This window comes from Limulus polyphemus, unplaced genomic scaffold (genome assembly GCF_000517525.1).
Source record: "Limulus polyphemus unplaced genomic scaffold, Limulus_polyphemus-2.1.2 Scaffold3387, whole genome shotgun sequence".
NCBI classification, from domain to species: domain Eukaryota; kingdom Metazoa; phylum Arthropoda; class Merostomata; order Xiphosura; family Limulidae; genus Limulus; species Limulus polyphemus.
Genome location: NW_013668997.1, coordinates 71,190 through 82,776, shown reverse-complemented (window position 1 = coordinate 82,776; position 11,587 = coordinate 71,190). Strand labels below are relative to the sequence as shown.

Sequence of the window (11,587 nt, the reverse complement as noted above, 5' to 3'; positions counted from 1 at the left end):
AAGTCGCTGGACTGTGGATCTGGGTGTTAATGGTTCAAGTCGCTGGACTGTGGATCTGGGTGTTAATGGTTCAAGTCGCTGGACTGTGGATCTGGGTGTTAATGGTTCAAGTCGCTGGACTGTGGATCTGGGTGTTAATGGTTCAAGTCGCTGGACTGTGGATCTGGGTGTTAATGGTTCAAGTCGCTGGACTGTGGATCTGGGTGTTAATGGTTCAAGTCGTTGGATTGTGGATCTGGGTGTTAAGGTTTAAGACCAACACTGTAATATAAAATCTCGCTCCGCACTTCAACAGTGACCTTCAAATCACACTGTTCGATTACAACAGTTAGCGGTGGGTATTCTTGACTAGCTGCTCTTTCTCTAGTTTATCAGTTTAAAATTAGGAATGGCTAGCCAGCTGACCCTTGTGTAGCTCCGACAACAAACAAACAAGGTTGCGTCATTTTTGGAAGTTATATTTTAAGTTTTTGGAGAATTAAAGAACTGTGGATCACTAAAATGTCAAAAATGACCGAAAACCTCAATTACTTTCTTCATCAAGATGTTAACGAAGAGACCACTACTCTTAAAAAGCGGTATATACACTGACAAAGAAGGGAACACAGTTCGGAGGCGCTTGATCTTTTGGGTCATTTTTTAATCATTTTCATACTTGTTACGTTTTTCTCTATTAAATTATAATTTGTATTCAGGACTAACCTAATTACCTAATTATTTACTTAATCAACTGTACTGATGGCCAGTGTAGTTGGTTTTTATACAAACTAACAATATAACTTACCTAATTATTTACTTAATCAACTGTACTGATGGCCAGTATAGTTGGTTTTTATACAAACTAACAATATAACTTACCTAATTATTTACTTAATCAACTGTACTGATGGCCAGTGTAGTTGGTTTTATACAAACTAACAATATAACTTACCTAATTATTTACTTAATCAACTGTACTGATGGCCAGTGTAGTTGGTTTTATATACAATATAACTAACAATATAACTTACCTAATTATTTACTTAATCAACTGTACTGATGGCCAGTGTAGTTGGTTTTATACAAACTAACAATATAACTTACCTAATTATTTACTTGTCTTTTTATTTCTAAAATCTCGATTTCTGCATCAAATATTTTCAAACAGACCAACCAGGTCAGAAAAACCCATAAAGTTCAGAAATAACTGTTCCTAATTTTGAACAGCTAACTAGGAGGGAAACAACCAATCATCAGAGTCAGTTTTGAACCTAATAACTGGATCTATTGTCACTCTTTTAACGCACCCATAACTGAAAGTGTGGTGTGTATTCGACGACCCGCAGTCTAGCACGCTAAGCAGTAAGCTACGCTCGTATAGTATTACCAGACTGTTGAAACCTTAAGACTGTTCTCAAACAGCTAGATTCTACTGGACTTCGAAACATAACACCAACTTTATTTCGAAGAAAGAGAGTCTTTTCTATGTTACTAATTTTTTTAGCACAAATCTAGAGAGTAAAGAAGAAATCTGGCAACTTTGGCTTTTAGTGGTAAATATCTTGATGAACATGGCACTCAGAACAGTATGAAATGTATCAAACGTAAGTATCTCGTGCTAATGTTTTCAGTAATAAAATTAAAACAATTAAAGTAAAGGGCGTACGCACACCCTCTATTTAAGCGGAAAGCTTAAACATAACTAAACCAAAATAAACAGTTCTTCATGCGGTGTATTTTGCGAGCGAAAGACAGTAAAAGCACGTGCATGAAATGTACGAAGATGTCAAACCGTGTACATCAATGCATCATTTAAGGTTTAACTTACTCAGGAAAAACTCTCAATTGTGTAAAACGTCATATTTTTAGTTATATAACTCTCTCAATTATGAGTACTTTACACTACGTACAAGTTTTAAATACTGAAAATTACCCAAAAAAAATCATTTTATTCAGCAAAACTCCCGTAACAAAACAGAAATTTTAAGTATATATCTGCTAAATGGGATCCTGACAGTAGTCCCACTTAAAAAAAAAATGGTATACGATATGTACTGGACATACGTCTGTGGTACTGTGTGTTAAGAAATATTTAGCATATATAAACCACTCCTACGTAACATGAAGTTCCAGGTTTTGGTGAATGGATAGTTGTGAAAGAACAAGTGGAGAACAGAAGAAACGCACAAATTTGAAGTTGTTGAATTTCGCGCAAATCTACTATAGAGCTATCTGCACTAGCCGTCCCTAATTTTGAAGCGATAGACTAGAGTGAAGGCAGCTAGTCAACACCATTTACCGCTAACTCGTAAATTACTCTAATCGAATAGTGGGATTTGACCTTCACTCTTATAACACACCTACGGCCCCAAATTGCAGTGTCAAAAATGTTAAGTAATACACGTAAGTGATTAAATAATAATTGCGGTGGGGTTAATAATATGTTGGCAAACAACGATTAATAAGCATAATGAAGCGATTTATTTTGGGGGGAACATACCACATGTTTAGACATAAAATTGGTGTGTTACACCTGAAGAGGTCAGACCAATGTTCTGTCGATACATCTGGTATGTTCCCCCCAAAATAAATTACTTTGTTATGCTTATTAATCGTTGTTTGCCAACATATTATTATATTAGCAGGTGAGGTTGTAGAAATGGGATGTCATGGTTAGTGGGCTAGTAGTATAATTATTTATTAGAGACCCCGAACCAGCCTTACACTATCAAGAAATATCTAAGATCGAATCCTGGTAACTACCACTACAAACGTCGTCATCTTCAGGACTTCCCTGAATATCGCAGCAGACTAGCAGCTATAAATTAGTTAGTAATAATAACAAGTAATTAATAATTAGACCTGGGTAACTGTACAGGCTATTATCTATATTCTATAATAACGATAAATAAATTAGCATTAGAACAGAATCCACATTATAGGTTTGTTTGAAAACGATGGGCTATCTGTGCTCTGCCCACCACGAGTATCGAAACCCGGATTCTAGCGTTGCAAGTCCGCAGACATGCCGCTGTGCCACTGGGGGGCCACATTATGGAGGGGTCAACTACGTCTGACACTTTATACATGCGACACAATGAACTGAAGTTCAATACAACGTAACTACGGTTTAACTATGTTAGCTCTTTTGTTTGTTTTAGTAGAAGTTAAAGGCAAGAAAATAACGAGGAAATTTAAAACTTGCGAGAAAACAAAGAAAACAGCTTTTGAATCAGGCTTTCTCAGTCCATCTTCAACGAAAAATGAGTCCCAAAACAAACAAAAAAAAAAACGTAAATTTCGTGACAGGAATTTAGTTTTTAAAGGAAAAAAAACTTTCCTAAACTAGGGTATTCAGGGATATCAGTATCCTCCTTCTTACTTTACTACATTCGTAGATTATATAATTTTAGCTAGAGAGGTTGGTCATATGTTTTCTTCTGGCGATTTAAGTCTTGAGGTTAGAGAAAGGAGAGAGAGAGAGGGAGACATGTCCAGAGGGTTCCAGGGCAGAGAGAAGACCGAGGCCGATAAAGTCGTTGAGAAGAAGAGAAGAAAGACATAATAATAAACTTTCCGTGATCAGGGTCACAGGGTGGCTGGGATCTGTAAATGATGAGATTCCAAAAACCTCACCTAAGAAGCCATAGTCCTCTACAGCTTAGCCAATCACGATTAAGAGAAATTCTTGGAAATGGAAAATCTTGCTGCACACCTGCAACATTAGTACTGGTAATTTTGCAATAACAAGGGTACTGACCACCCCATCCAACAACCGTATATAGTAATTTAAACACTTCCTGACTAATTTCTCTTCTGTAGATTATCCCCCCCCCCACCCCTCTCACTCAAGGCCAAGTTTCACAAGCACCTGCCCATGCCCTATTGCCACATTAAAAGCAATAATCTATTTTTAAAAATTATATTACTAAATGCACTAGTTACAGAAGAGTAAAACTAATAACTATAACTTACCACAATTCGTGACTTTAAAAAGTGCTAAGGTTCTGTAACAGTTTGTTCGTATTTATATAAATTAAGAAATGATTACCCTCTCCCTCTCTCAATTTTGGCATCCACACTAACAATGTGGAAATCTTTTCTAAACAGTTTTGAATAATTTCATTACAATCTTGAATAATTCAAACAAATTGCTTGGATATCCTTTTATTAGAACATTTATTCATCAGCAAAAGCTTTAATCCTTCCAGAAAACCCTTATGGGTAATGTTCATTACACTCCTTATTTTACATACTCTAGTATATATACCAGAACCCCCCCTCCCCCAAATGAATTACACTGTGCTCATGTTTGTGAACCAGTATATTCCCCCTAATGATTTACACTGTGCCCATGTTTGCAAACCAGAAAACCACCACCAGCCATCCAATGAATTACACTGTGTGAACATTTCTGAACCAGAAAATCACCACCCTTTTAATGAATTAAACTGTGCACACATTTGTATTCAGAAAACCATTACCACCCTTCTAATGAATTACACTGTACCAACATTTCTGAACCAGAACATCACCACCCTTCTAATGAATCAGACTATTTACATTTATGAACCATACATCATCGCCCTTCTGACGAATTACATTGTGCCCACATTTGTGAACCAGAACATCATCACCTCTCTAATGAATTACACTGTGCCACATTTGTGAACCAGACATCACCACCCTTCTGACGAATTACATTGTGCCCACATTTGTGAACCAGAACATCATCACCTCTCTAATGAATTACACTGTGCCCACACTTGTGAATCAGAACATCACCACCCTTCTAATGAATTACACTTATGAACCAGAATATCACCATGCTTCTAATGAATTACACTGTGCCCACTCTTGTGAACCAGACATCACCGCCCTTCTGACGAATTACACTGTGCCCACATTTGTGACCCAGAACATCACCACCTCTCTAATGAATTACACTGTGCCAACATTTGTGAATCAGAACATCACCACCCTTCTGACAAATTACATTGTGCCCACATTTGTGAACCAGAACATCATCACCTCTCTAATGAATTACACTGTGCCCACACTTGTGAATCAGAACATCATCACCCTTCTGATGAGTTCCACTATGTGTACCAGTGCACCATGACCCATCTAATGAATTACTCTGTGCTCTTGTTTCTGTACCAATGTATCACCATCCCTATAGTAAGTGACAGCATATTTACTCTCCCTAAAATATCTATAAAGAATATGTTTTAAGACGTTGTATTCTTCAAGCCTTTTGCATACTTTGAATACCAAGGAATATTAAAAAAGAAATAATTTTGAGTTAAAAATTTAACTACAATAGAAGAAAAATCTCTTTGTAGAATAGTATGGATAAATGGATACCCAATTAATAATTCAAAATTCAAAGAGCAATAGCAAACCTAATCACTTAAAGCCCAGAATAAAGTAACATTGTGTCTGGTACAAAAAAAAAAAGGACCATAATAAATATGGAATGAGCTGTTTGTACTCACCGAGGTTCTATGAAGAAACATCCACCCACTACAAAATATTTAAAACCTGATAAAAATGATGGCATTTCAATTTTATTTAAAAATAGAGAAAAAACAAGCTAATAATGTGCAAAAAACAATAACAGCCTTCTACATTAATTATACAGGAGGATATATAGGTTGATATTAAACATGTGCATCTGTGTAAATAATATGCTTGCGTTTGTCTATCCGGAATATTTCTCACAAATTTCTCTGTCAAATACTAAAAATCTCATATAGTTAGAAAGGCCTTTATCTGAGCAGTCCAGGTTGCATATTGGCTTTTCAATTCAGAACCACCTTGCCTGTTTTTTGCTTATTCAAACTTTATAATTCAACGAGTATGCTACACGATGGGCACAATGTCGTTGTCATCATGTGATGACTGGCTTCGATTTCAACTTTAGTCTTTTTTTTTTACTTGCAAAGTATTTCACACAAACAATGCTTAGCTCGCATGTAATTTCCTAACAAAATAACATTACACTAAAAACAATTGCTATTAGCTTTCTCTACTTACTTAGGTCTAAATATGCATGCGTAGTTCGTTCAAAACCATATGCTTATTACTTTGTGAACACGCATTCAGATGTTTCTGCATATTCAGCTAAGTTTGCCTTCATTACAACTATATTTCTCAATATTTTAGCTTTTGTTCATTTCATAGACTGCTATAATCACCTTTTAGCCACTTATTTCTTTAGTACAGGTTTTATTCTTTGTTTTTGTGAGTTTCTTTTTTTTAACTCATAAAACCATGTCATACACTAAATGCTCACAAGTTTCATACTCTGTACACTATTATAAGTACCATTACTATACTTTATTCTTTACTTTACATATAGTTTTATTAAATAAAGTTATGTCTACACGAGTTGTTTATCTGATTGCATAAACTTTTTTTAAACAGACCAGAATTTATTGATCTAACACATAATGCCTGCAAGAAAGTGTAGCTTAAATGCCATGCATGAATATGATAAAATAAGGAAAATTCAAATGAAAGGCATTAAAACTACTGCAAATGTTTTGTGGGTCACAGCTAGTTACACAGTAGTATCTTCTACAGTACAATTAAATTACTTTGAAAAATGCCAGTTTGGTTTAAAGCACTATTACGCTCTTCTTTTATGGAATTTTCGAAGGAACATCTATCTCAAAACTAACAGATTTCTTCAACAGATAAACTAGTTTACTATAATAAATAAACCACGTTTGGTTTAAAAAGTTTTTAACCCTCAAACTACTGACTTCTCATAATATTTTTGCTAATAGTGGAGCCCAGTCCACATACTGTTAATTTTAGTTTTTTGCCTGTTATAGCACTTAGTGTAAAGAACTGACCAAAACAACTGTTTAAATCACTCATTTACTATCTAAAATACATAAGAAACTCCAAAAGTAATTAGTAAAATTAACTGCAATATTGGTGGTATTTGTTTTATTTAGATTATTTTGTGTGACTTGTATATTATTGAAGACTGTAACCAAGAAAATCATGGACCCACAGCAATTTAGTGCAGAAATAGTAATAGTAACTCTAGGGTTAAATTAGTCTTAAGAAACTATCAGATATTACATCTTGATCATTTAGATAAAATTCTATATTATGAAGCACTGCTGTGGGAAGATATTTTGGAGTGGTCAAGCCACTGCCATATCTAGACAAGGTGACATACGATGTGTGCAAAGCATGCCAACTCTAGTGAAATCTGGGAGCATGCCCCCCAGAAAAGTTTTGAAAATTTAATTCTATGATATTGAGTCTTGAGCCATTTTAACTACAAATAATGCATACATAGAACATAATTTATTGAATTAAAATAAGCAAATTTTAATACATAAGTTGTAGCTATACATGCCATGAAAAAGTGGTCAGGCCTGGCTGGCCTTACCTCTTCCTATGGCCTTGTGAAGCCAAAATGGATCTGAGAAGAATTTGATTAAATTTATTTCAATAACATTACAATTTTGTTTTTAAATTCAAGAATAACACTAATTTCCAATCTACAATAAAAGGCACTGAAACTTGATTATAACCAACAAATAAAATAAGTGCATAATTATAGAATCGTGTATGTTTGAAAGTCATTTTAATTTTGAGTTTAATTATTTAAATATGGGACAAAGAAACTTATTATAGTACACAATGAGTTTAGAAAGACTCAATGCAACTAAATATTCTCTTTGCTAGGTGGCATCATAAATAGTTACTTCAAACAGTATTTCTACATCTAACTGGCTTTGTTTTTATGCTTACTGTTAAAAAAGAACAATTACCAAATGATGAAGACATACACTGTAAAATAGATCAGACCAATGACATATCTATCAATATAATAAGTTCTACTCTGCTACTGTTGAGATTTTATATTTATGTACAAATATTTTCTGGTAAAAAAAAAAACTTACAAAATCAAACCTCTATGACAAATGTTTGTTTTTGAAACTGTTATTTTAGTCTGCACCTGGTAAAGATTTAGTGTGAATGAAAATCACATCATCGTACGGTACCACAGAAGGGAATTTACTACAAGGAAAAAGGAATACCTTCGCATTTGAAAGATTTAGATAATTTCTTTTTCTACACATGCAAAATCTCTCATTTTGACCTCTAATCCTCTTACGTACTGTTTGCCCCTGAAGAAGAAAGGTCCACCTTTCAAAATCTCTCAGGTTATAGTGTTTTTATTCCCCTCTTATGTACTGTTCGCTTATTCATTGGTTTTAAATAGCTTCTTGAAATATGTAATTCTATTCAGTCAAACTAAAAAGTGTGTTCAGTGTAAAACCTAGCTTACTTGAACTAACACTAAAAGACTTTCAGTGTGCATTCAATAATACATGTGTGTTAAGTGCAAAACCGAGCTTACATGAACTAACACCAAAAGGCTTTCAATGTGTATTCAATAATACAAGTGTTAAGTGCAAGACCTAGCTTACTTGAGCTAACACTAAGACTTTCAGTGTGCGTTCAATAATACAAGTGTTAAATGCAAAACTTAGCTAACTTGAGCTAACACTAAGACTTTCAGTGTGCATTCAATAATACAAGTGTGTTAAGTGCAAAACCTAGCTTACTTGGACTAAGACTAAAAGGCTTTCACAGTGTGCATTCAATAATACAAGTATGTTAAATGCAAAACCTGGCTTACTTGAGCTAACACTAGGAGACTTTCTGTGTGCATTCAATAACACAAGTGTGTTAAGTGCAAAACCTGGCTTACTTGAGCTAATACTAAAAGGCTTTCAGTGTGTATTCATTAGAATTTTTATATGCAAGTACTTAAAGATCTGTTCATAAATTACTGATATTTGTTTTACATAAAATATTTCACTAAAATCATTTCTGTGAATAACCCTTTTGAAAAAATAAGCTTACAACATAACTATGATGCACATTTCTATCTAGTACTTTTATTTGAAAGTTTTCAAATGTATTGATAAAATTTTTCTAGCCAACACAATTTTTAGGAAATTGAAGAATGTTAACAATGCTTATAGGTAACAAAGAACCTTTGTAAGTATGCAAAGTACTAATATTTTACTGAACTCAAACCTCCTGTAAACCTATACAACTGTTATTTTGTTTTTATCACAAATCTACACAATGGGCTATCTTTGCTCAGTCTGTCTTGGAGAATTAAATCATGGATTTTAGCATGCTTGTTTAAGGAATCTTTTATGCTTATAATACACTGACAGTATTATTTCTTAGCAGTGACAAGTACATAAGTTTGTAGTATGCTTACAATGTATCTTTCTTTTCAGTGAGAAACCTCAGCAAGCGAGCACAGATATCTGGAACAAGAAGACTACCAGTATCTACCAAAGCGTCCTCAAGGTCCTGAAAAATAAAAACCATAACATCAGTCACTGGTCTACAAATCTTGGCGCTAATATTTTAACTATACCTAATTTAATTTATAATTAAAAGATATCCCATCCAGCAGTAGTTTTCTCACATGTAATATCATTTTTAATGACTTTTTTAAGACATTTATTTTCAAAACAGAAAATTAAAAATTTATAAACCTCTACTAAGAATTTATAATCTCTCAGTAGCTGATTGTTTACTTGATCACCAATGGGCCTATAAAAGATAAAACATTTGATTCAATTAAATATTAACAACATTGCTCAAACATAAAATATAATTGAAAACATTACATAAACTTTTAATTGAACTTGAACCTGACCTATAGAAAGCAATCAGACTGACTGCCCTATTTTTCTAATGTTCCTCAATCATTAAATAATACGTACAATCACTAACCTACATAAAACAGCAAAATAATATAAAACATCACTAGCATATAGGTTATAGAGTTTCCCATACCATTTTTCAATATAGCGAGTAGCCTACATATTTTACCGAACATACTAAAAATTTTTTTCATATCATTCAGATATACCAATAACTGCAACCACAGTTTAACTTTCATATTGTGAAATACAATTTCAAAAGAAGTTCTATTTTATGGAGGATAATAGGCTCAAAACTATCCAAACAAATGTCAGTTATCTATTTTCTTAAAACAGAAAACAGGTCAAATAACAAAGGTATATCTATATGGGAGCTTTTTCTTCTTCAGTTGATTGAACTTCTAACTTTATATTCTACAAATAACTAAGGTATAAGTGCAAACAAAAAAACTTTCATAGCTATAAGTAAGTATATTACGCATTCAATATATGAATGAGATGGTTCATAAAGATAAATTATTGTATGAAACTGATGCAAAAATTAATTCTCAAAAGAAAATGATTTTGAGCAGTGTTATTTCTCTCCCACTTCAAACATTTTAACTTTGTCACAGTTATGCCTATTTTTTTTTGTCATTTCTTTGTTCTCCTGAAGAAGAATAGTCAACTATTCGAAAGCGCTCGAGTTTTGGGTCTTATTTTAAGTTTATTACACTTTATATGTGATCCTTTGTGCTAACTCTTTTATCAAGAAAGTTTTTGTCACTTCTTTACTTTTAGGCAATATCAGTTCAACTAACTGATTATCTTTTATAATATTAATAAAACTTTTTCCAATCTGGCTCAGATAAAAAATACTCCTAGTAAGACACCAATGTTATAGCATCCTATAACTTCACTTAAATATCTATTTTATTCAATATATATTATAGTTAAAGCTACATGTATCATAATCTATAATCTGAAACATCAAAGTAAATGTTTGATGCTATTAAGGCAGAGTTGTATATTTCCAATCACTGACATACTAATAAGACGAGAACTTAAATATCATACACTATTAAGGTTTCCAAACCCATAACAAAGTTTATTTGACACTTATTTTGTGACATTGTGAAAAATCATGCTTTGTTTGATTCTTTAAAAAAAAAACCTTGGATTTGTAATTTCATGTATATAGAGAAATAGTAATTTTGTATAAAAGGGGCTAAGCTGGACTACTGGATTAATAAATGACCCACTTTTGTTATTAAATAAAATTTCATCATATGCCTTAAGAAAAAGTTTCCAATATTAGAATATTTATTTTGTATTTTTCCAATTCATGGCTGTAGCTTTGTTTTAATATAGTTATGAAACTAGTTGGTGAAACACACATTAAATAAAAACCTTAGGTTCTAAAGTCATTCACATTTTTTGTATTAAAAACTGAGTCAATAACAATTTAAGCCTACTTGATTATTAAATGAAAGTGTTTTTACTTTGGAGCTATACTTTCTGAAAATATGGTTATCCAAAAATTCACGTCCCAGCATCATTTATATATATATATCAATGCCAAACAGATAGAATCTGTCATGTCTTATAAGAAACAGAAAAAATACTATTTCACTGAACTTAAATCTATTGCATCTAATTCGCTCACAATTTATGAAAAATAAACTTTCTATCTGCAGTTAACCAAAAATTTACATTACATAAACTGTCAATGATGTAATAATTTAATTTGTGTGGAAAAGCAAATTAGAACAAAATAACACCTGAAAAAGAAGAAAACAGATTTTGTCATGTTCAAAGAAATTATCTCCCTTTTTTTTTCCATATAAATACATCAAACAACAAAACTTAAAACACTCTTTAGGATTAGATTATATCACATTACT

At 32.8% G+C, this 11,587-nt stretch overlaps 1 protein-coding gene across 1 annotated transcript in view; it reads right to left on the bottom strand.

Annotated features, from left to right (window-relative positions):
• Positions 1-11,587, bottom strand: part of LOC106469270 (protein BCL9 homolog) — a 97,202-nt gene that overhangs the window by 45,259 nt on the left and 40,356 nt on the right. The window contains exon 3 of the mRNA XM_013929756.2: positions 9,251-9,345. Coding sequence (XP_013785210.1) covers positions 9,251-9,345 — 95 coding nt within the window. The remainder of the gene's footprint in view (positions 1-9,250; positions 9,346-11,587) is intronic.